Below are 26,580 nucleotides of genomic sequence, written 5' to 3' on the forward strand. Positions count from 1 at the left end.
ACTTGTTTTACTGTGGATATAGATACTTTTGTACCTGTTTCCTCCAGCATCTTCACAAGGTCATTTGCTGTTGTTCTGGGATTGATTTGACTTTTCCCACCAATGTACATTCATCTCTAGGAGACAGAACACGTCTCCTTCCTGAGCGGTATGACGGACCATTGGGGTTTATACTTGCGTGCTATTGTTTGTACAGATAAATGTGGTACATTCAGGTGTTTGGAAATTGCTCCCAAGGATGAGCCAGACTTGTGGAGGTCTACAATTTTTTTTTCTGAGGTCTTGGCTAATTTTTGGGGGGATTTTCCCATCATGTCAAGCAAAGAGGCACTAAGTTTGAAGGTAGGCCTTTGAAATACATCCACAGGTACACCTCCAATTGACTCAAATTATGTCAATTAGCCTATCAGAAGCTTCTAAAGCCATCACATCATTTTCTGGAATTTTCCAAGCTGTTTAAAGGCACAGTCAACCTAGTGTATGTAAACTTCTGACCCACTGGAATTGTGATACAATGAATTATAAGTGAAATTATCTGTCTGTAAACAATTGTTGGAAAAATGACTTGTGTCATGTACAAAGTAGATGTCCTAACCGACTTGCCAAAACTATAGTTTGTTAACAAGAAATTAGTGGAGGGGTTGAAAAACGAGTTTTAATGACTCCAACCTAAGTGTATGTAAACTAGTTTTAATGACTCCAACCTAAGTGTATGTAAACTAGTTTTAATGACTCCAACCTAAGTGTATGTAAACTAGTTTTAATAACTCCAACCTAAGTGTATGTAAACTAGTTTTAATGACTCCAACCTAAGTGTATGTAAACTAGTTTTAATGACTCCAACCTAAGTGTATGTAAACTAGTTTTAATGACTCCAACCTAAGTGTTTGTAAACTAGTTTTAATGACTCCAACCTAAGTGTTTGTAAACTAGTTTTAATGACTCCAACCTAAGTGGATGTAAACTAATTTTAATGACTCCAACCTAAGTGGATGTAAACTAGTTTTAATGACTCCAACCTAAGTGTATGTAAACTAGTTTTAATGACTCCACCCTAAGTGTTTGTAAACTAGTTTTAATGACTCCAACCTAAGTGTATGTAAACTAGTTTTAATGACTCCAACCTAAGTGTATGTAAACTAGTTTTAATGACTCCAACCTAAGTGTATGTAAACTAGTTTTAATGACTCCAACCTAAGTGTTTGTAAACTAGTTTTAATGACTCCAACCTAAGTGTTTGTAAACTAGTTTTAATGACTCCAACCTAAGTGTTTGTAAACTAGTTTTAATGACTCCAACCTAAGTGTATGTAAACTAGTTTTAATGACTCCAACCTAAGTGTATGTAAACTAGTTTTAATGACTCCAACCTAAGTGTATGTAAACTAGTTTTAATGACTCCAACCTAAGTGTTTGTAAACTAGTTTTAATGACTCCAACCTAAGTGTTTGTAAACTAGTTTTAATGACTCCAACCTAAGTGTATGTAAACTAGTTTTAATGACTCCAACCTAAGTGTATGTAAACTAGTTTTAATGACTCCAACCTAAGTGTTTGTAAACTTCTGACTTCGACTGTACATGCATTTGACTTTGACATGACTTTTACCGCAGAGATCCTATTAACTTAGTAATTTGCAATTTGATGTTTTTTCACCCCCCCACATGATCGCAGTCCACAGGATTCTAGCCAAATGCTGATAATATTGATAAAATGTCTACCAGGTGGACTCTGTGTTGTTGTACAACAGGGCTTCCATTCAGTCACAGTTAATTTTTTACCTTTATTTAAGAACAAATTCTTATTTTCAATGACTAGGAACTAGTTGGGTTAACTGCTTTGTTCAGGGGCAGAACTACACATGCACGCACGCGCACACACACACACACACACACACACACACACACACACACACACACACACACACACACACACACACACACACACACACACACACACACACACACACACAGGAGCCGTCATTGTAAATAAGAATTTGTTCTTAATGGCCTAGTTAAAATAAAGGTTAAATAAAATCCCATTTTAAAAAGCCTGAAGAAAGGACTCATGGAGAAGCAAATCATTTTGAATGTCCTTTACCCATTTGGGGTGTTGTGTGTCAACGAAGCCGTACTGAAGGGAACACCCTTCCACCGTCTCCTTCTTGCCACGCTGGAGATGTGTGTCTGAGTGTTTCTCCTCTGGCGTTTGGAGATGCCATGGTGTTATGTACGCACGACCGCCTGTTGTGACAGATGGCAATTAGCCTTGCTGCTCTCTCTGAAAGGACAGACGATGTGTGTGCGTGTGTGTGTGCGTGTGTGTGTGTGAATTATTTGCTGTGTTGAGTGTGTTGTTGCTATCCTCCCACTGACTGGGTGGGTTTGATCTGTGCTCTCCTGTAGGTACTCTGAGGAGGAGATCAGGCAGAAGGTCGGCACCTTCAGACAGATGCTGATGGAGAAAGAAGGAGTGATCACCAGAGAGAGAGCACACACTGACCCGACGTAAGTCACACTCTCTACCATATCTCTCTCACTCCTTCTCTCTTTCGCTCTGTCTCTGTCGACATTCTCTCTCTCTCTCTCTCTCTCTCTCTCTCTCTCTGTGTCTCTCTCTCTGTCTCTCTCTCACTCCCTCTCTCTTTCTCTCTGTCTCTGTCAACACTCTCTCTCTCTGTGTCTCTCTCTCTGTGTCTCTGTGTCTCTCTCTCTGTGTCTCTCTCTCTGCCCATCTCTCTCTCTCTCTCTCTCTCTCTCTCTCTCTCTCTCAATCCTTCTCTCTTTCGCTCTGTCTCTGTCGACATTCTCTCTCTCTCTCTCTCTCTCTCTCTCTCAACATTCTCTCTCTCTCTCTCTCTCTCTCTCTCTCTCTCTCTCTCTCTATGTCTCTCTCTCTCTCTCTCTGTGTGTCTCTCTCTCTCTCTGTCTCTCTCTCTCTCTGTGTCTCTCTGTGTCTCTCTCTCAATTCAATTCAATTCAATTCAATTCAATTCAAGGGCTTTATTGGCATGGGAAACATGTGTTAACATTGCCAAAGCAAGTGAGGTAGATAATATATAAAGTGAATATATAAAGTGAAATAAACAATAGAAATTAACAGTAAACATTACACATACAGAAGTTTCAAAACAAAGACATTACAAATGTCATATTATATATATATATACAGTGTTTTAACAATGTACAAATGGTAAAGGACACAAGATAAAATAAACAAGCATAGATATGGGTTGTATTTACAATGGTGTGTGTTCTTCACTGGTTGCCCTTTTCTCGTGGCAACAGGTCACAAATGTAGCTGCTGTGATGGCACACTCTCTCTCTCTCTGCCCCTCTCTCTCTCTCTCTCTGTGTCTCTCTCTCTCACTCCTCTCTTTCGTACTGTCTCTGTCGACATTCCCTCTCTCTCTCTCTCTCTCTCTCTCTTTCTCTCTAATTTTTTCTCGCTCTCCCTCTCTTTCTCTCTCTTTCCCTCTCTCTTTCCCTCTCCCTTTCCCTCTCTCTCTCTCGCTCTCTCTCTCTTTTTCTCTCCCACACACACACACAAACACACACATACACCCCCGCCAACCCACCTCACATCTGCATCAATTTAAATACAATAAGAGCACAGCCAGATGGTTATCACTGACTAGTAGGTCTGTCATCTTCAGTGTCTGTTGACCTCTCTAGGCCAATCCTCTCTGTGAGGTAGTTAGTCATCATCAGTGTCTGTTGACCTCTCTAGGCCAATCCTCTCTGTGAGGTAGTTAGTCATCATCAGTGTCTGTTGACCTCTCTTGGCCAATCCTCTCTGTGAGGTAGTTAGTCATCATCAGTGTCTGTTGACCTCTCTAGGCCAATCCTCTCTGTGAGGTAGTTAGTCATCATCAGTGTCTGTTGACCTCTCTTGGCCAATCCTCTCTGTGAGGTAGTTATTCATCATCAGTGTCTGTTGACCTCTCTTGGCCAATCCTCTCTGTGAGGTAGTTAGTCATCATCAGTGTCTGTTGACCTCTCTTGGCCAATCCTCTCTGTGAGGTAGTTAGTCATAGACTGGTGCATCCATCCTGTCGTCCGGGCACAGAGTTAATTATATGTAATGGCCTGATGTTCCGTGTTACAGAGGGCTAACTAATGACTGTCTCTCTCTGGCATCCACTGTCGCCTCGGCTGTGACCTGACATTTACCTATCCATCGACTCTATGGAGCGGGGCGGCAGGGTAGCCTAGTGGTTAGAGTGTAGAGGTGGCAGGGTAGTCTAGTGGTTAGAGTGTAGGGGTGGCAGGGTAGCCTAGTGGTTAGAGTGTAGGGGCGGCAGGGTAGCCTAGTGGTTAGAGTGTAGGGGCAGCAGGGTAGCCTAGTGGTTAGAGTGTAGGGGCGGCAGGGTAGCCTAGTGGTTAGAGTGTAGAGGTGGCAGGGTAGCCTAGTGGTTAGAGTGTTGGGGCGGCAGGGTAGCCTAGTGGTTAGAGTGTAGGGACGGCAGGGTAGACTAGTGGTTAGAGTGTAGGGACGGCAGGGTAGCCTAGTGGTTAGAGTGTTGGGGCGGCAGGGTAGCCTAGTGGTTAGAGTGTAGGGGCGGCAAGGTAGCCTTGTGGTTAGAGTGTAGGGGCGGCAGGGTAGACTAGTGGTTAGAGTGGAGGGGCGGCAGGGTAGCCTAGTGGTTAGACAGTAGGGGGCAGAAGGGTAGCCTAGTGATTAGAGTGTAGGGGCGGCAGGGTAGCCTAGTGGTTAGAGAGTAGGGGCGGTAGGGTAGCCTAGTGGTTAGAGTGTAGGGGCGGCAGAGTAGCCTAGTGGTTAGAGAGTTGGACTAGCAACCCGAAAGGTTGCAAGTTCAAATCCCCGAGCTGACGAGGTACAAATCTGTCATTCTGCCCCTGAACAGGCAGTTAACCCACTGTTCCTAGGCTGTCATTGAAAATAAGAATTTGTTCTTAACTGACCTGCCTAGCAGGGTAGCCTAGTGGTTAGAGTGTAGGGACGGCAGGGTAGACTAGTGGTTAGAGTGTAGGGACGGCAGGGTAGACTAGTGGTTAGAGTGTAGGGACGGCAGGGTAAACTAGTGGTTAGAGTGTAGGGACGGCAGGTTAGACTAGTGGTTAGAGTGTAGGGACGGCAGGGTAAACTAGTGGTTAGAGTGTAGGGAAGGCAGGGTAGACTAGTGGTTAGAGTGTAGGGACGGCAGGTTAGACTAGTGGTTAGAGTGTAGGGACGGCAGGTTAGACTAGTGGTTAGAGTGTAGGGGCGGCAGGGTAGACTAGTGGTTAGAGTGTAGGGGCGGCAGGGTAGCCTAGTGGTTAGAGAGTTGGACTAACAACCCGAAAGGTTGCAAGTTCAAATCCCCGAGCTGACGAGGTACAAATCTGTTGTTCTGCCCCTGAACAGGCAGTTAACCCACTGTTCCTAGACCGTCATTGAAAATAAGAATTTGTTCTTAACTGACTAGTTAAATAAAGGTTAAATGAATCAAATGGAGGGAGGCAGGACAACAAGAGAGTGGGGTAGAATCTAAGAGATTAACCGTTGGGTGAGGAGTGGTTGTTTTTGTCATGTTGAGGAGTAGAATAGAGAGGTAGAAACTCTCTCAGCCTGTTCCTGATCTTAGTTCCTTTTTTATGTCTCTATTTTAGTTTGGTCAGGGCGTGAGTTGGGGTGGGCATTCTACAGTATGTTTTGTGTTCTATGTTTTCTATCTCTATGTGTTTGGCCTGGTATGGTTCCCAATAAGAGGCAGCTGTCAATCGTTGTCTCTGACTGAGAACCATACTTAGGTAGCCTGTTTTCCCATTTTGAGTTGTGGGTGATTGTTCTCTGGTTCGTGTTTGTTGCACCTGTCAGAACTGGTTATGGTTTTGTTGGTGTGTTCATCTGGATGAAAAGTGTAATGGAAATGTACCACGCTGCACTTTGGTCTTCCTCTCCTTCCACCAACAAAAACCTTTACAATACTGTTGTTCTTCCTTCTGCATTCAGAGCTCTCTCTCTATATATACTGTATCTCTACACTGAGTACACCAAACATTAGGAACACCTTCATAATATTGAGTTGCACTCCCCTTTTGCCCTCAGAACAGCCTCAATTCGTCAGGGCATGGGACTCTACAAGGTGTCGAAAGCGTTCCCCGGGGATGCTGGCCCATGTTGACCCCAATGCTTCCAACGGTTGTGTCAAGTTGGCTGGATGTCCTTTGGGTGGTGGACCGTTCTTGATACACAAGGAAAACTGTTGAGCGTGACAAACCCATACCACACCCTGGTCAAAGGCATTTAAATATTCTGTCTTGCCAATTCATCCTCTGAATGGCACACATACACACGATCCATGTCTCAATCATCTCCAATCCTTCTTTAATTAACTCTCTTCCCTTTCATCTACACTGATTGAAGTGGAGTTTTACAATTGACAACAATAAGGGACTTTCATGGAAGGAGAAGGTGTTCTTAATGTTTTGTAAACTCAGTGTAGTTGTCTAATGTTAGTGGGGCACCTGTTTTTAAATGATGCTCCTGAATCACTATGATCAATAATAGTTTTCCTTCAGTGTACTTTTTTAACAGAGCTGAGATTTACTTCAAAGTGCATTTCGCCTGGTGCTTACACCTATCAGGCTGTTTCAGATCTAGTGCCTAGGAAGGAGGGGTTAAGGTTTCTTCTGGACCTATCAGGCTGTTCCAGATCGAGTGCTTAGGGAGGAGGGGTTAGAGTGTCTTCTGGACCTATCAGGCTGTTCCAGATCTAGTGTTTAGGGAGGAGGGGTTAGAGTTTCTTATGGACCTATCAGGCTGTTCCAGATCTAGTGTTTAGGGAGGAGGGGTTAGAGTTTCTTATGGACCTATCAGGCTGTTCCAGATCTAGTGCTTAGGGAGGATGGGTTAGAGTTTCTTATGGACCTATCAGGCTGTTCCAGATCTAGTGCTTAGGGAGGAGGGGTTAGAGTTTCTTATGGACCTATCAGGCTGTTCCAGATCTAGTGTTTAGGGAGGAGGGGTTAGAGTTTCTTATGGACCTATCAGGCTGTTCCAGATCTAGTGTTTAGGGAGGAGGGGTAAGGGTGTCTTCTGGACCTCACTATACTGGCCCAATAAGCACATGCCCTCGAAATATCCATTATTGGGACAGTCGTTAGGGTGTTAGTCATGGATGCTGGTGGCCTGGAGATATCCCTTATTGTGACAGTGGTTAGGGTGTTAGTCATGGATGCTGGTGGCCTGGAGATATCCCTTATTGGGACAGTGGTTAGGGTGTTAGTCATGGATGCTGGTGGCCTGGAGATATCCCTTATTGGGACAGTGGTTAGGGTGTTAGTCATGGATGCTGGTGGCCTGGAGATATCCCTTATTGGGACAGTGGTTACGGTGTTAGTCATGGATGCTGGTGGCCTGGAGATATCCCTTATTGGGACAGTGGTTAGGGTGTTAGTCATGGATGCTGGTGGCCTGGAGATATCCCTTATTGGGACAGTCGTTAGGGTGTTAGTCACCCTACTCTCACTATATGTTAATGGTCATGGAAATATCAGGTGTTCTTACAGTGTATATATATATATACACCTCATGACCAACAGTATGTGGACACCTGCTCATCGAACATCTCATTCCAAAATTCATGGGTATTAATATGGAGTTGGTCCCCTATTTGCTGCTAAAACAACCTCCACTCTTCTGGGAAGGCTTTCCATTAGATGTTGGAACATTCTTGAGGTGACTTTCTTCCATTCAGTCACAACAGCATTGTTGAGTTTGGGCACTGATGTTGGGTGCGATTAGACCTGGCTCGCAGTTGGTGTTCCAAATCAACCCAAAGGTGTTTGATGGGTTGAGGTCAGGGCTCTGTGCAGCTCGGTCAAGTTCTTCCACACCGATCTCAACAAACCATTTCTGTATGGACCTCGCTTTGTGCACGGGGGGCATTGTCATGCTGAAACAGGAAAGGGCCTTTCCCAAATTGTTTCCACAAAGCTGGAAGCACAGAATGTTCTAGAATGTTATTATATGCTGTAGCGTTAAGATTTACCGTCACTGGAACTATGGGGCCTAGTCCTAACCATGAAAACAGCCCCAGACCAATATTCCTCCTCCACCAAACTTTACAGTTGGCACTATGCATTGGGGTAGGTAGAGTTCTCCTGGTATCCACCAAACCCAGATTTGTCCGTCTGACTGGCAGATGGTGAAGCGTGATTCATCACTCGAGAGAACACGTTTCCACTGCTCCAGAGTCCAATGGCATCAAGCTTTACACCACTCCAGCCGACGCTTGGCATTGCGCATGGTGATCTTAGGCTTGTGTGCGGCTGATCGGCCACGGAAATCCATTTCATGAAGCTCCCAACGAACAGTTATCGTGCTGACATTGCTTCCAGAGGCAGTTTGGAACTCGGGAATGTGAATGTTGCATCCGAGAACAGACAATTTTTATGTGCTACGTACTTCAGCATTCGGTAGTCCCATTCTGTGAGCTTGTGTGGCCTACCACTTCACGGCGGAGCCGTTGTGTCTCCTACTGCCAATGTTTGTCTATGGAGATTGCATGGCTGTGTTTTTGATTTTATACACCGGTCAGCAACAGGTGTGGCTGAAATAGCCGAATCCACTAATTTGAAATGGTGTCCACATACTTTTGTATACATTGTATATACAGTGGGGCAAAAAAGTATTTAGTCAGCCACCAATTGTGCAAGTTCTCCCACTTAAAAAGATGAGAGAGGCCTGTAATCTTCATCATAGGTACACTTCAACTATGACAGACAAAATTAGAAGAAAAAATCCAGAAAATCACATTTTAGGATTTTTAATTAATTTATTTCCAAATTATGGTGGAAAATAAGTATTTGGTCACCTACAAACAAGCAAGATTTCTGGCTCTCACAGACCTGTAACTTCTTCTTTAAGAGGCCCCTCTGTCCTCCACTCGTTACCTGTATTAATGGCACCTGTTTGAACTTGTTATCAGTATAAAAGACACCTGTCCACAACCTCAAACAGTCTGGCACTGAGGCTGGGGCTGAGAATCCACTCATTTGAAATGGTGTCCACATACTTTTGTATATATTGTATAAATCTTGTGAAAAGTCTTTACCTCCTTTTTTGATTTTCTCTATTGTTGATACTGAATGTTATCAGATCTTTAAAAAAGACCTAATATTAGATAAAGGGAACCTGAGTGAACAAATAAAACAACAATTACACACTTATTTCATATATTTCATAAACAAAGTTTGTTGTTAATTGGTTTACTGTGCAAAAGCATTGTATCTGGTCAAACACAACAACAACAAAAGTTTCTCAAAAAGTTTACAAAGGGTTGGTGACAGGCTGATTGGTCGGCTGTTTGAGCCAGTAAAAAGGGTACTTAGCGAAATGACTTTAGCTTCCTTTCTGACCTGAGGGAACACACGTTCCTGATTGATTGAAGGGATCCCAAATAGGAGCGACAATTTTGTCTGCTGTCGTCCTCAGTCATTTTTCCCATTTTCCAAGTTGTCAGGCCCAGGTGGCCTGTCATTGTTGATAGACAACAACAACACTTTGTCACCGTTACCACACTCACGTTACGGAATTCGAAATTGACAATCTTACATACTTTGTTCAGTTATGCCTGGATGTTTTACATTCAGAATGTGTTGTGGGCATGTCATGCCTAAATGTTCTAATCTTGCCAACTTAAACAAAATCATTAAAGTAGTAGGGAATTTCAGTGGGTTCTTTGATGAACCATCTGAGTCAATGAAGGAGTTTGCCTTTTTTGTCTAACATTTTATTTAAGTTTTATTCAGTATTATTCATTATATCATTTATCTTTCTTTCAAAGTACAGTTTCTTCTTTGTTCGGTTTAGTCACATGATTTCTAAATTCACTGTGGTTAGAGTGTAGAGGCGGTAGGTAGCCTAGTGGTTAGAGTGTAGAGGCGGTAGGCAGCCTAGTGGTTAGAGTGTAGAGGCGGTAGGTAGCCTAGTGGTTAGAGTGTAGAGGCGGTAGGTAGCCTAGTGGTTAGAGTGTAGGGGCGGCAGGTAGCCTAGTGGTTAGAGTGTAGAGGCGGTAGGTAGCCTAGTGGTTAGAGTGTAGGGGCGGCAGGTAGCCTAGTGGTTAGAGTGTAGAGGTGGCAGGTAGCCCAGTGGTTAGAGTGTAGGGGCGGTAGGTAGCCTAGTGGTTAGAGTGTAGAGGCGGTAGGTAGCCTAGTTGTTAGAGTGTAGGGGCGGTAGGTAGCCTAGTGGTTAGAGTGTAGAGGCGGTAGGTAGCCTAGTGGTTAGAGTGTAGAGGCGGTAGGTAGCCTAGTGGTTAGAGTGTAGAGGCGGTAGGTAGCCTAGTGGTTAGAGTGTAGAGGCGGTAGGGTAGCCTAGTGGTTAGAGTCGTCGAGGCGGTAGGTAGCCTAGTGGTTAGAGTGTAGGGGCGGCAGGTAGCCTAGTGGTTAGAGTGTTGAGGTGGCAGGTAGCCCAGTGGTTAGAGTGTAGAGGCAGCAGGTAGCCTAGTGGTTAGAGTGTAGAGGCGGTAGGTAGCCTAGTGGTTAGAGTGTAGAGGCGGTAGGTAGCCTAGTGGTTAGAGTGTAGAGGCGGTAGGTAGCCTAGTGGTTAGAGTGTAGGGGCGGCAGGTAGCCTAGTGGTTAGAGTGTAGAGGTGGCAGGTAGCCCAGTGGTTAGAGTGTAGAGGCGGCAGGTAGCCTAGTGGTTAGAGTGTAGAGGCGGTAGGTAGCCTAGTGGTTAGAGTGTAGAGGCGGCAGGTAGCCTAGTGGTTAGAGTGTAGGGGCGGTAGGTAGCCTAGTGGTTAGAGTGTAGGGGCGGCAGGTAGCCTAGTGGTTAGAGTGTAGGGGGCGGCAGGTAGCCTAGTGGTTAGAGTGTAGGGGCGGCAGGTAGTCTAGTGGTTAGAGTGTAGAGGCGGCAGGTAGCCTAGTGGTTAGAGTGTAGAGGCGGCAGGTAGCCTAGTGGTTAGAGTGTAGAGGCGGTAGGTAGCCTAGTGGTTAGAGTGTAGAGGCGGCAGGTAGCCTAGTGGTTAGAGTGTAGGGGGCGGCAGGTAGTCTAGTGGTTAGAGTGTAGGGGGGGCAGGTAGCCGAGTGGTTAGAGTGTAGAGGCGGTAGGTAGCCTAGTGGTTAGAGTGTAGGGGCGGTAGGTAGCCTAGTGGTTAGAGTGTAGGGGCGGCAGGTAGCTTAGTGGTTAGAGTGTAGGGGCGGCAGGTAGCCTAGTGGTTAGAGTGTAGGGGCGGCAGGTAGCCTAGTGTTTAGAGTGTAGGTGCGGCAGGTAGCCTAGTGGTTAGAGTGTAGGTGCGGCAGGTAGCCTAGTGGTTAGAGTGTAGGGGCGGCAGGTAGCCTAGTGGTTAGAGTGTAGGGGCGGCAGGTAGCCTAGTGGTTAGAGTGTAGAGGTGGCAGGTAGCCCAGTGGTTAGAGTGTATGAGGTGGCAGGTAGCCTAGTGGTTAGAGTGTAGGGGCGGCAGGTAGCCTAGTGGTTAGAGTGTAGAGGTGGCAGGTAGCCCAGTGGTTAGAGTGTAGGGGCGGTAGGTAGCCTAGTGGTTAGAGTGTAGAGGTGGTAGGTAGCCTAGTTGTTAGAGTGTAGGGGCGGTAGGTAGCCTAGTGGTTAGAGTGTAGAGGCGGTAGGTAGCCTAGTGGTTAGAGTGTAGGGGCGGCAGGTAGCCTAGTGGTTAGAGTGTAGAGGCGGTAGGTAGCCTAGTGGTTAGAGTGTAGGGGCGGCAGGTAGCCTAGTGGTTAGAGTGTAGGGGCGGCAGGTAGCCTAGTGGTTAGAGTGTAGGGGCGGCAGGTAGTCTAGTGGTTAGAGTGTAGAGGCGGCAGGTAGCCTAGTGGTTAGAGTGTAGAGGCGGCAGGTAGCCTAGTGGTTAGAGTGTAGGGGCGGTAGGTAGCCTAGTGGTTAGAGTGTAGAGGCGGTAGGTAGCCTAGTGGTTAGAGTGTAGGGGCGGCAGGTAGCCTAGTGGTTAGAGTGTAGAGGCGGTAGGTAGCCTAGTGGTTAGAGTGTAGGGGCGGCAGGTAGCCTAGTGGTTAGAGTGTAGGGGCGGCAGGTAGCCTAGTGGTTAGAGTGTAGGGGCGGCAGGTAGTCTAGTGGTTAGAGTGTAGAGGCGGCAGGTAGCCTAGTGGTTAGAGTGTAGAGGCGGCAGGTAGCCTAGTGGTTAGAGTGTAGAGGCGGTAGGTAGCCTAGTGGTTAGAGTGTAGAGGCGGCAGGTAGCCTAGTGGTTAGAGTGTAGGGGGCGGCAGGTAGTCTAGTGGTTAGAGTGTAGGGGGGGCAGGTAGCCTAGTGGTTAGAGTGTAGAGGCGGTAGGTAGCCTAGTGGTTAGAGTGTAGGGACGGCAGGTAGCCTAGTGGTTAGAGTGTAGGGGCGGTAGGTAGCCTAGTGGTTAGAGTGTAGGGGCGGCAGGTAGCTTAGTGGTTAGAGTGTAGGGGCGGCAGGTAGCCTAGTGGTTAGAGTGTAGGGGCGGCAGGTAGCCTAGTGGTTAGAGTGTAGGGGCGGCAGGTAGCCTAGTGGTTAGAGTGTAGGGGCGGTAGGTAGCCTAGTGGTTAGAGTGTAGGGGCGTTAGGTAGCCTAGTGGTTAGAGTGTCGGGGCGGCAGGTAGCTTAGTGGTTAGAGTGTAGGGGCGGTAGGGTAGCCTAGTGGTTAGAGTGTAGGGGCGGCAGGTAGCTTAGTGGTTAGAGTGTAGGGGCGGCAGGTAGCCTAGTGGTTAGAGTGTAGGGGCGGCAGGTAGCCTAGTGGTTAGAGTGTAGGGGCGGCAGGTAGCCTAGTGGTTAGAGTGTAGGGGCGGTAGGTAGCCTAGTGGTTAGAGTGTAGGGGCGTTAGGTAGCCTAGTGGTTAGAGTGTCGGGGCGGCAGGTAGCTTAGTGGTTAGAGTGTAGGGGCGGCAGGTAGCCTAGTGGTTAGAGTGTAGGGGCGTTAGGTAGCCTAGTGGTTAGAGTGTCGGGGCGGCAGGTAGCTTAGTGGTTAGAGTGTAGGGGCGGCAGGTAGCCTTGTGGTTAGCGCGTTGGACTGGTAACCGAAAGGTTGAAAGCCCAAATCCCGAGGGTTCTGCCCCTGAACAAATCACTGTCAAATTAAACAGCATATTAACACAATAAATAGGCCAAGAGCCAGATAGGGAGTAGGAATGAAACTAACAGGCCACTTCAACTACAATAACATTCTCAGTAACGGTTACACATTTTCTTTATGTTCTTGTTATGACTGTGATATGTTGTTCTTTATCTACCTTGATTGAATGCACTGACTGCCAGTCGCTCTGGATAAGAGCGTCTACTGAATGACCAAAATGTAAATGTTGAAAGCAAACACTTGCAAAGCATGCTGGGTTTTATTCGAATAATTTATTATTTAGGCTATATTATTTCTATTATTTCAAGGCTACAAAGAAATACATTGTGAAGCATTTATGCCGAGTGTGACACACGAGGCTGGTAGGAACATAAAGAGCATTTAAACATAATTTAATATATTCAATCATTATAGTCTATTGCTGTGACTTACATAGAATAAAATACAAAATTAATCAGAAAAATGGCCATTGAATTCATATTTTTTTTTAGAAACACAAGTTTTCACCAGTCTGTGTCTTCAGGCTCTTGGGATAGTGCCTGGTTAGAGTGTAGAAGGCGGTAGGTAGCCTAGTGGTTAGAGTGTAGAGGCGATAGTGCCTGGAGAGCCGGCAAGCAGAGGAGAATATTCTCTCCTCAATTACAGAGCCACTGGGGATGCTAAACACCCTCTGGACCACTCCCCCATAGGTCATAATGTCTGCTCTGCATTGCCCAATCATGATCAGAGCCCTGCAAAATGCCTTCCTCATTGGAAATTCTGACCAGGAAGAGCAATGTGGCAGACACCCACACACGCACACACACATACATACGCACACGCACACACAGATTCTGTAGAACAAGTAATAACCACCACAAGATATTCTTCATCCCTACTGCTAACTTCCTCTTCATCCCTACTGCTAACTTCTTCTTCATCCCTCCTGCAAACTTCCTCTCTAAGTGTTTCTCAGTTCCACCATGCTCCTCCATTGATTTCAGTCTAAGATGACCGGAAGGTTGTCTGGCTAACGCCTAACTCTCCATGTCCTCCTGACTTCAGAGTCTGGAATTGCTCTTTGATGTTGTCGGCATCGTGCTATGCTTTTACTGGTTAACTCTCCCCACACACAGCCCACACACAGCCCATACACAGCCCACACACAGCCCATACACAGCCCACACACAGCCCATACACAGCCCACACACAGCCCATACACAGCCCACACACAACCCACACACAGCCCACACACAGCCCAGACACAGCCCGCACACGCCCACACACAGCCCACACACAGCCCATACACAGCCCGCACACAGCCCACACACAGCCCACACACAGCCCAGACACAGCACACACAGCCCAGACACAGCACACACAGCCCAGACACAGCCCAGACACAGCACACACAGCCCACACACAGCCCAGACACAGCCCACACACAGCCCACACACAGCCCACACACAGCCCACACACATCCCACACACAGCCCACTCACAGCCCAGACACAGCCCAGACACAGCACACACAGCCCACACACAGCCCAGACACAGCCCACACACAGCCCACACACAGCCCACACACAGCCCACACACATCCCACACACAGCCCACTCACAGCCCAGACACAGCCCACACACAGCCCACACACATCCCACACACAGCCCACACACAGCCCACACACAGCCCACACACATCCCACACACAGCCCACACACAGCCCACACACAGCCCATACACAGCCCACACACAACCCACACACAGCCCACACTCAGCCCACACACAACCCACACACAGCCCACACTCAGCCCACACACAGCCCACACACAGCCCACACACAGCCCATACACAGCCCACACACAGCCCATACACAGCCCACACACAGCCCATACACAGCCCACACACAACCCACACACAGCCCACACACAGCCCAGACACAGCCCGCACACGCCCACACACAGCCCACACACAGCCCATACACAGCCCGCACACAGCCCACACACAGCCCACACACAGCCCAGACACAGCACACACAGCCCAGACACAGCACACACAGCCCAGACACAGCCCAGACACAGCACACACAGCCCACACACAGCCCAGACACAGCCCACACACAGCCCACACACAGCCCACACACAGCCCACACACATCCCACACACAGCCCACTCACAGCCCAGACACAGCCCAGACACAGCACACACAGCCCACACACAGCCCAGACACAGCCCACACACAGCCCACACACAGCCCACACACAGCCCACACACATCCCACACACAGCCCACTCACAGCCCAGACACAGCCCACACACAGCCCACACACATCCCACACACAGCCCACACACAGCCCACACACAGCCCACACACATCCCACACACAGCCCACACACAGCCCACACACAGCCCATACACAGCCCACACACAACCCACACACAGCCCACACTCAGCCCACACACAACCCACACACAGCCCACACTCAGCCCACACACAGCCCACACACAGCCCACACACAGCCCATACACAGCCCGCACACAGCCCACACACAGCACACACAGCCCAGACACAGCACACACAGCCCAGACACAGCACACACAGCCCACACACAGCCCAGACACAGCCCATACACAGCCCGCACACAGCCCACACACAGCCCACACACATCCCAGACACAGCCCACACACAGCCCATACACAGCCCACACACAGCCCACACACAGCCCACACACAGCCCATACACAGCCCACACACAACCCACACACAGCCCACACTCAGCCCACACACAGCCCACACACAGCCCACACACAGCCCACACACAGCCCATACACAGCCCGCACACAGCCCACACACAGCCCACACACAGCCCACACACAGCACACACAGCCCAGACACAGCACACACAGCCCAGACACAGCCCCATACACAGCCCAGACACAGCACACACAGCCCAGACACAGCACACACAGCCCAGACACAGCACACACAGCCCACACACAGCTCAGACACAGCCCATACACAGCCCGCACACAGCCCACACACAGCCCACACACAGCCCAGACACAGCCCATACACAGCCCACACACAACCCACACACAGCCCACACTCAGCCCACACACAGCCCACACACAGCCCACACACAGCCCACACACAGCCCACACACAGCCCATACACAGCCCGCACACAGCCCACACACAGCCCACACGCAGCCCAGACACAGCACACACAGCCCAGACACAGCACACACAGCCCAGACACAGCCCATACACAGCCCAGACACAGCACACACAGCCCAGACACAGCCCACACACAGCCCAGACACAGCACACACAGCCCACACACAGCCCATACACAGCCCACACTCAGCCCACACACAGCCCACACACAGCCCACACACAGCCCATACACAGCCCGCACACAGCCCACACACAGCCCACACACAGCCCAGACACAGCACACACAGCCCAGACACAGCACACACAGCCCAGACACAGCCCATACACAGCCCAGACACAGCACACACAGCCCAGACACAGCACACACAGCCCAGACACAGCACACACAGCCCACACACAGCCCAGACACAGCCCATACACAGCCCGCACACAGCCCACACACAGCCCACACACAGCCCACACACAGCCCACACACAGCCCGCACACAGCCCACACACAGCCCAGACACAGCCCACACACAGCCCACTCACAGCCCAGACACAGCACACACAGCCCACACACAGTCCATACACATCCCAGACACAGCTCACACACAGCCCATACACAGCCCACACACATCCCACACACAGCCCACACACAGCCCACACACAGCCCATACACAGCCCACACACAACCCTCACACAGCCCACACTCAGCCCACACACAGCCCACACACAGCCCACACACAGCCCACACACAGCCCCACACACAGCCCATACACAGCCCGCACACAGCCCACACACAGCCCACACACAGCCCAGACACAGCACACACAGCCCAGACACAGCACACACAGCCCAGACACAGCCCATACACAGCCCAGACACAGCACACACAGCCCAGACACAGCACACACAGTCCAGACACAGCCCACACACAGCCCAGACACAGCACACACAGCCCACACACAGCCCATACACAGCCCGCACACAGCCCGCACAGCCCAGACACAGCCCATACACAGCCCAGACACAGCACACACAGCCCAGACACAGCCCACACACAGCCCAGACACAGCACACACAGCCCAGACACAGCACACACAGCCCAGACACAGCCCACACACAGCCCACACACAGCCCGCACACAGCCCACACACAGCCCACACACAGCCCACACACAGCACACACAGCCCAGACACAGCACACACAGCCCAGACACAGCCCATACACAGCCCAGACACAGCACACACAGCCCAGACACAGCACACACAGCCCAGACACAGCACACACAGCCCACACACAGCTCAGACACAGCCCATACACAGCCCGCACACAGCCCACACACAGCCCACACACAGCCCAGACACAGCACACACAGCCCAGACACAGCCCACACACAGCCCAGACACAGCACACACAGCCCACACACAGCCCATACACAGCCCACACTCAGCCCACACACAGCCCACACACAGCCCACACACAGCCCATACACAGCCCGCACACAGCCCACACACAGCCCACACACAGCCCAGACACAGCACACACAGCCCAGACACAGCACACACAGCCCAGACACAGCCCATACACAGCCCAGACACAGCCCATACACAGCCCAGACACAGCACACACATCCCAGACACAGCACACACAGCCCACACACAGCCCAGACACAGCCCATACACAGCCCGCACACAGCCCACACACAGCCCACACACAGCCCACACACAGCCCACACACAGCCCACACACAGCCCAGACACAGCCCACACACAGCCCACTCACAGCCCAGACACAGCACACACAGCCCACACACAGTCCATACACATCCCAGACACAGCTCACACACAGCCCATACACAGCCCACACACATCCCACACACAGCCCACACACAGCCCATACACAGCCCACACACAACCCTCACACAGCCCACACTCAGCCCACACACAGCCCACACACAGCCCACACACAGCCCACACACAGCCCACACACAGCCCACACACAGCCCATACACAGCCCGCACACAGCCCACACACAGCCCACACACAGCCCAGACACAGCACACACAGCCCAGACACAGCACACACAGCCCAGACACAGCCCATACACAGCCCAGACACAGCACACACAGCCCAGACACAGCACACACAGTCCAGACACAGCCCACACACAGCCCAGACACAGCACACACAGCCCACACACAGCCCATACACAGCCCGCACACAGCCCGCACAGCCCAGACACAGCCCATACACAGCCCAGACACAGCACACACAGCCCAGACACAGCCCACACACAGCCCAGACACAGCACACACAGCCCAGACACAGCACACACAGCCCAGACACAGCCCACACACAGCCCACACACAGCCCGCACACAGCCCACACACAGCCCACACACAGCCCACACACAGCACACACAGCCCAGACACAGCACACACAGCCCAGACACAGCCCATACACAGCCCAGACACAGCACACACAGCCCAGACACAGCACACACAGCCCAGACACAGCACACACAGCCCACACACAGCTCAGACACAGCCCATACACAGCCCGCACACAGCCCACACACAGCCCACACACAGCCCAGACACAGCACACACAGCCCAGACACAGCCCACACACAGCCCAGACACAGCACACACAGCCCACACACAGCCCATACACAGCCCACACTCAGCCCACACACAGCCCACACACAGCCCACACACAGCCCATACACAGCCCGCACACAGCCCACACACAGCCCACACACAGCCCAGACACAGCACACACAGCCCAGACACAGCACACACAGCCCAGACACAGCCCATACACAGCCCAGACACAGCCCATACACAGCCCAGACACAGCACACACAGCCCAGACACAGCACACACAGCCCACACACAGCCCAGACACAGCCCATACACAGCCCGCACACAGCCCACACACAGCCCACACACAGCCCACACACAGCCCACACACAGCCCACACACAGCCCAGACACAGCCCACACACAGCCCACTCACAGCCCAGACACAGCACACACAGCCCACACACAGTCCATACACATCCCAGACACAGCTCACACACAGCCCATACACAGCCCACACACATCCCACACACAGCCCACACACAGCCCACACACAGCCCATACACAGCCCACACACAACCCACACACAGCCCACACACAGCCCACACACAGCCCACACACAGCCCACACACAGCCCATACACAGCCCGCACACAGCCCACACACAGCCCACACGCAGCCCAGACACAGCACACACAGCCCAGACACAGCACACACAGCCCAGACACAGCCCATACACAGCCCAGACACAGCACACACAGCCCAGACACAGCACACACAGCCCAGACACAGCCCACACACAGCCCAGACACAGCACACACAGCCCACACACAGCCCATACACAGCCCGCACACAGCCCGCACAGCCCAGACACAGCCCATACACAGCCCAGACACAGCACACACAGCCCAGACACAGCCCACACACAGCCCAGACACAGCACACACAGCCCAGACACAGCACACACAGCCCAGACACAGCCCACACACAGCCCAGACACAGCACACACAGCCCACACACAGCCCACACACAGCCCACACACGCCCACACACAGCCCACATACAGCCCCTACACAGCCCACACACGCCCACACACAGCCCACACACAGCCCATACACAGCCCGCACACAGCCCGCACACAGCCCAGACACAGCCACTGAGCCCTCTTCCATTACAACGGTTGGATTTTCTAATCAACCCCCAAGGGAACGTTTGAGAGAACCAATCGAAACCTGTCACACAATTTCTGAGAGAATATTTCATTAACAAATGGCCTCCGTTCCAGACCAGTGTGGTCACAGTTCCCCCTTCAGGCTGAGCGGATGGCAGGAGGAGAATATAACCAGGGAAATACACACAGTGAGGCTTTTTCAGGGGTACTGGACCGGACCTTAAACGCCTTTAACGTTCTATCTGAGAAAGATCCATGTGGACTGGACATTAGCCTGAGGCCTTGATGCACAACCTGTCTGTCTGCCCCTCCCCCCACATTACCTTAGACACCACTCCTATCTATCTATCTATCTATCTATCTGAGGTGATGCAATTGGCATTAATAACTATTAAGCAAATTCATTCCATTTCTATGGTCAGATGGTACCTTAGATGTAGGTGTTGAAAAAAGGGAGATATTCCTTAAGGACAATTCAAATAAATTGCTCTTAAAGACCAAAGTCACATCCAATCTAAAGAGTTGAGGCTGTTAAACGTCATCAGACTTCTCATCTCACTCAGATCGACATAAAGTATGTGTCCTGGACGGTTGTCAGCCTCTGCTTCTCTGTGCCTATAACTCAGAGTAACCCAGCAGTGGGGCAGGGCTGAGGCTGGCTGGGGCTGGGGATGAGGCTGGGGATGAAACTGGCTGGGGCTGAGACTGGCTGGGGATGAGACTGGGGATGAGGCTGGGGCTGAGGCTGGGGCTGAGGCTGGCTGGGGCTGAGGCTGGCTGGGGATGAGGCTGGGGCTGAGGCTGGGGCTGAGGCTGGCTGGGGATGAGTCTGGGGATGAGACTGGCTGGGGCTGAGGCTGGTGATGAAGCTGAGTGTGGCTGGGGCTGAGTCTGGCTGGGGTTGAGGCTGGGGATGAGACTGAGGATGAGACCGGGGATGAGACTGGGGATGAGGATGGGGATGAGGCTGGGGATGAGGCTGGGGATGAGGCTGGGGATGGGACTGGGGATGGGACTGGGGATGGGACTGAGGCTGGGGATGAGGCTGGGGCTGAGGCTGGGGATGAGACTGGGGATGAGGCTGGGGATGAGACTGGGGCTGAGACTAGGGCTGAGGCTGAGGATGAGACTGAGTCTGGTGCTGAGGCTGGGGATGAGACTGTGGATGAGGCTGGCTGGGGTTGAGGCTGGGGATGAGACTGAAGCTGGGGTTGAGGCTGGGGATGAGACTGAGGCTGGGGTTGAGGCTGGAGATGATAAGGAAGGAGTACACTCTTAGAACAAACGGCTCCAAAAGGGGTATTCGACTGTCCCTATAGGAGAACCCTTTGTGTAAAGGGTCCTACATGGAACCTAAAAGGGTTCTACTTGGAACCAAAAAGGGTTCTTCAAAGGGTCTACTACGGGGACAGCCGAAGAACCATTTGAGTTTCTAGACAGCAGTCTTTTTTCTAAGGGTGTGGAACTGCTATGCTACAGTGTGTATGTGGCCCTAAGGAAAAAAGAACAATGGCCATAGTCCATCACTGTCAGGCACCACCCAGGACCCAGGTCGCAGATCCCGGGACAGGAGCTGAATTAGAGAGCCTTCTTGGTCCCAGCAAACATCATTAGACAGAGAGACACTTAGTCATATGGCCAGAGGAAAATTAATTCATCATGGAGCGTTCCTCCATGATAGAGAGAGAGAGGGAGAGAGAGAGAGAGAGAGAGAGAGAGAGAGAGAGAGAGAGAGAGAGAGAGAGAGAGAGAGAGAGAGCTTCTGTGAGTGCAATGTTTACTGTTCATTTTTATTGTTTATTTCACTTTTGTATAATATCTACCTCACTTGCTTTGGCAATGGTAACACATGTTTCCCATGCCAATAAAGCCCCTTGAATTGAATTAAGAGAGACTGAAGATAGCATCATCTGTAATTCATTATTCTAGGCACAATTTGGTGTTCCTTCAGCTCTCATTTGAGACACTCGTTGGTAACAAGGCTGTAGGGACTGGTCTTTCATGCAAGTATTTGCAAGCTTTTTGTATCCTGTATTCCTGTTACCATAGAGACACGTGTTGCCATCAGCCTGTGCAGAGATTATTTACAAATCTTGAAGACAATGCAATGGTTGTAATGGTTTGAGTAACACCCATCTATCTATCTATCTATCTATCTATCTATCTATCTATCTATCTATCTATCTATCTATCTATCTATCTATCTATCTATCTATCTATCTATCTATCTATCTATCTATCTATCTATCTATCTATCTATCTATCTATCTATCTATCTATCTATCTATCTATCTATCTATCTATCTATCTATCTATCTATCTATCTATCTATCTATCTATCTATCTATCTATCTATCTATCTATCTATCTATCTATCTATCTATCTATCTATCTATCTATCTATCTATCTATCTATCTATCTATCTATCTATCTATCTATCTATCTATCTATCTATCTATCTATCTATCTATCTATCTATCTCTATGTTCACCTTGAACTCAGAGCATCTATCCATCCAATTCAATTCAATTCAAGGTTCTTTATTGGCATGGGAAACATGTGTTAACATTGCCAAAGCAAGTGAGGTAGATATTATACAAAAGTGAAATAAACAATACAAATTAACAGTAAACATTACACATACAGAAGTTTCAAAACAGTAAAGACATTACAAATGTCATATTATGTATATATACAGTGTTGCAATGATGTACAAATAGTTTAAGTACAAAAGGGAAAATAAATAAGCATAAATATGGGTTGTATTTATAATGGTGTTTGTTCTTCACTGGTTACCCTTTTCTCGTGGCAACAGGTCACAAATCTTGCTGCTGTGATGGCACACTGTGGAATTTCACCCAGTAGATATGGGAGTTTATCAAAATTGGATTTGTTTTCGAATTCTTTGTGGATCTGTGTAATCTGAGGGAAATATGTCTCTCTAATATGGTCATACATTGGGCAGGAGGTTAGGAAGTGCAGCTCAGTTTCCACCTCATTTTGGGCAGTGAGCACATAGCCGGTCTTCTCTTGAGAGCCATGTCTGTCTACGGCGGCCTTTCTCAATAGCAAGGCTATGCTCACTGAGTCTGAGTCTTTCCTTAAGTTTGGGTCAGCCACAGTGGTCAGGTATTCTGCCACTGTGTACTCTCTGTTTAGGGCCAAATAGCATTCTAGTTTGCTCTGTTTTTTTGTTAATTCTTTCCAATGTGTCAAGTAAATATCTTTTTGTTTTCTCATGATTTGGTTGGGTCTAATTGTGCTGCTGTCCTGGGGCTCTGTGGGGTGTGTTTGTGTTTGTGAACAGAGCCCCAGGACCAGCTTGCTTAGGGGACTCTTCTCCAGGTTCATCTCTCTGTAGGTGATGGCTTTGTTATGGAAGGTTTGGGAATCGCTTCCTTTTAGGTGGTTGTAGAATTTAACAGCTCTTTTCTGGATTTTGATCATTAGTGGGTATCGGCCTAATTCTTCTCTGCATGCATTATTTGGTGTTTTACGTTGTACACGGAGGATATGTTTGCACAATTCTGCATGCAGTGTCCATCCATCCATCCATCTCTCTCTCTCTCTCTCTCTCTCTCAATTCAATTCAATTCAATTCAATTCAATTCAATTCAATTCAAGGGCTTTATTGGCATGGGAAAAATCTGTTAACATTGCCAAAGCAAGTCTCTCTCTCTCTCTCTGTCTCTCTCTCTCTCTCTCTCTCTTCCTTCTCAATCTTCCTTCTCAATCTTCCTTCTCAATCTTCCTTGTCAACTCTGAAGTCTCTATACACCCACACTGCTTAGTACCTACAGCTTCTTGTTCTTTCAAATAATAATAATCATTTGTAAGGTGCATATATTTGTTCTATTTCACACATGTACCCGTGTGTATTAATACATGTGTGAAATGGAAATGTGTTTAAAAAAAAATCCAAACTCCCTCTGAGACATCCTTAGAGAGTAGGGTCACGTCCAGGGATCTGCCATTATTGACCGCGACCCAGGAGCAATCAGGGTTAAGTGCCTTGCTCACCTTGTCGACTCTGGGATTAAAACTAGTGACTTTTCGGTTACTGGCCCAACATGCTAAGCACTTCTATTTCTGTCTCATTCAGCTCTCAGGGGGACGTTTTTGTTTTGACTCACTTGCAACCTCCTCAGATGATTTCAGGCCGAAACTTATTAAACCAGATTTGCATCTCTGGTTTAATAAGTGGTTAGAAGTGGTTAGAGTCTATGGATTCTTCAATGACATTGGGCTGATTTCTGACGTGCTGTTCCTTCTTTTTCCGTAGTGTATTTCTGTATTGTTTTAGTGATTCACCACAGTGAAGGCGTAGACTCAGGTTTTCCGGGTCTCTATGTTTTTGGTTGGACAGCTTTCTCAATTTCTTTCTTAGATTTTTGCATTCTTCATCAAACCATTTTGTCATTGTTGTTAATTTTCTTCGGTTTTCTATTTGAGATTTTTAGATTTGATAGGGAAGCTCAGTGGTCAAATATATTGTTAAGATTTTCTACTGCCAAGTTTACACCTTCACTATAACAGTGGAACGTTTTATCCAGGAAATTGTCTAAAAGGGATTGAATTTGTTGTTTCCTAATTGTTTATGGTAGGATTCCAAACTGCATTCCTTCCATCTATAGCACCTCTCTGGGATAGGCGGGACAGTCGCATCCCACTTGGCCAATAGCAGAGCTCCAAATTCAAAAAAATACTATAAAAATCAAACATTCATTAAATTTGACGCGTTTGATCCAGAAAAACACAGCTTCCAATTTGCACAACGTCACTACAAAATATCTCAAACGTTACCAGTAAACTTTGCCAAAACATTTCAAACTACTTTTGTAATACAACTTTATGCATTTTTAAATGTTAATAATCGATCAAATTGAAGACGGGATCTGTTTTCAATACAGGAAGACAACAAACTCAAGCATGCCTTCTAGTCTTGCGCAACTATCAAACAGTACACATAACGTGGCACTTCTTCAAGATGTCCGCACTTCTTCATTACAAAAAGGAATAACCTCAGCCAATTTCTAAAGACTGGTGACATCCAGTGGAAGCGGTAGGAACTGCAAACAAGTCCCTTAGAAATCTGGTTTCCCAATGAAACCTCATTGAATAGACAGTGACCTAAAAAAAAAAAAAATCTGAATGGTTTGTCCTCGGGGTTTTGCCTGCTACATAAGTTCTGTTATACTCACAGACATGATTCAAACAGTTTTAGAAACTTCCGAGTGTTTTCTATCCAAATCTACTCATAATATGCATATCTTATATTCTGGTGATGAGTCGCAGGAAGTTGAATTTGGGCACGCTATTTATCCAAAAGTGAAAATGCTGCCCCCTATCCCGAAGTTTTAATGTTACTCAGTTCCTTTAGCTTTGATGCCTCATGATTGAGTATTGCTCTGCTCAGGTAGACTGTGATTTGGCTGTGGTCTGATATGGGTGTCAGTGGGCTGACTGTGAACGCTCTGAGAGACTCTGGGTTGAGGTCAGTGATAAAGTAGTCTACAGTACTACTGCCAAGAGATGAGCTATAGGTGACTCTACCATTGACTATGTACATACCCTGCGTGTGACAGAGCTGCAGGAGTTGTGACCCATTTTTGTTGGTTATGTTTTCATAGTTGTGCCTAGGGGGGCATATGGAGGGAATGCTGTCAGCTGCAGGCAGGTGTTTGTCGCCCTGTGTGCTGAGGGTGTCAGGTACTTGTCCGGTTCTGGCATTTAGGTCTCCACAGACTAGTACATGTCCCTGGGCCTGGAAATGATTGATTTCCCCCTCCAGGATGGAGAAGCTGTCTTCGTTAAATTATGGGGATTCTAGTGGGGGGATATACAGTGGGGCAAAAAAGTATTTAGTCAGCCACCAATTGTCTGAGTTCTCCCACTTAAAAAGATGAGAGAGGCCTGTAATTTTCATCACAGGTACACTTCAACTATGACAGACAAAATGAGAAAAGAAAATTTATTTGCAAATTATCACCTACAAACAAGCAAGATTTCTGGCTCTCACAGACCTGTAACTTATTCTTTAAGAGGCTCCTCTGTCCTCCACTCGTTACCTGTATTAATGGCACCTGTTTGAACTTGTTATCAGTATAAAAGACACCTGTCCACAACCTCAAACAGTCACACTCCAAACTCCACTATGGCCAAGATGTCAACATAACATGTCCCTGATTTAATATGTCCCTGATTTAATATTTCCCTGATTTAATATGTCCCTGATTTAACATGTCCCTGATTTAACATGTCCCTGATTTAACATGTCCCTGATTTAATTTGTCCCTGATATAATATGTCCCTGATTTAACATGTCCCTGATTTAACATGTCCCTGATTTAATATGTCCCTGATTTATCATGTCCCTGATTTAACATGTCCCTGATTTAACATGTCCCTGATTTTAATATGTCCCTGATTTAACATGTCCCTGATTTAACATGTCCCTGATTTAACATGTCCCTGATTTAATTTGTCCCTGATTTAATATGTCCCTGATTTAACATGTCCCTGATTTAACATGTCCCTGATTTAATATGTCCCTGATTTATCATGTCCCTGATTTAACATGTCACTGATTTAACATGTCCCTGATTTAATATGTCCCTGATTTAATATGTCCCTGATTTAACATGTCCCTGATTTAACATGTCCCTGATTTAATATGTCCCTGATTTATCATGTCCCTGA

General features: G+C 48.4%; 1 protein-coding gene across 1 annotated transcript in view; it reads left to right on the plus strand.

Annotated features, from left to right (window-relative positions):
- The window catches only part of srrm3 (serine/arginine repetitive matrix 3), a 166,594-nt gene that overhangs the window by 93,035 nt on the left and 46,979 nt on the right, over positions 1-26,580 (plus strand). Inside the window, exon 3 of the mRNA XM_031807843.1 lies at positions 2,404-2,505. Coding sequence (XP_031663703.1) covers positions 2,404-2,505 — 102 coding nt within the window. The remainder of the gene's footprint in view (positions 1-2,403; positions 2,506-26,580) is intronic.

Source organism: Oncorhynchus kisutch, linkage group LG28, assembly GCF_002021735.2.
Source record: "Oncorhynchus kisutch isolate 150728-3 linkage group LG28, Okis_V2, whole genome shotgun sequence".
Lineage (NCBI taxonomy): Eukaryota > Metazoa > Chordata > Actinopteri > Salmoniformes > Salmonidae > Oncorhynchus > Oncorhynchus kisutch.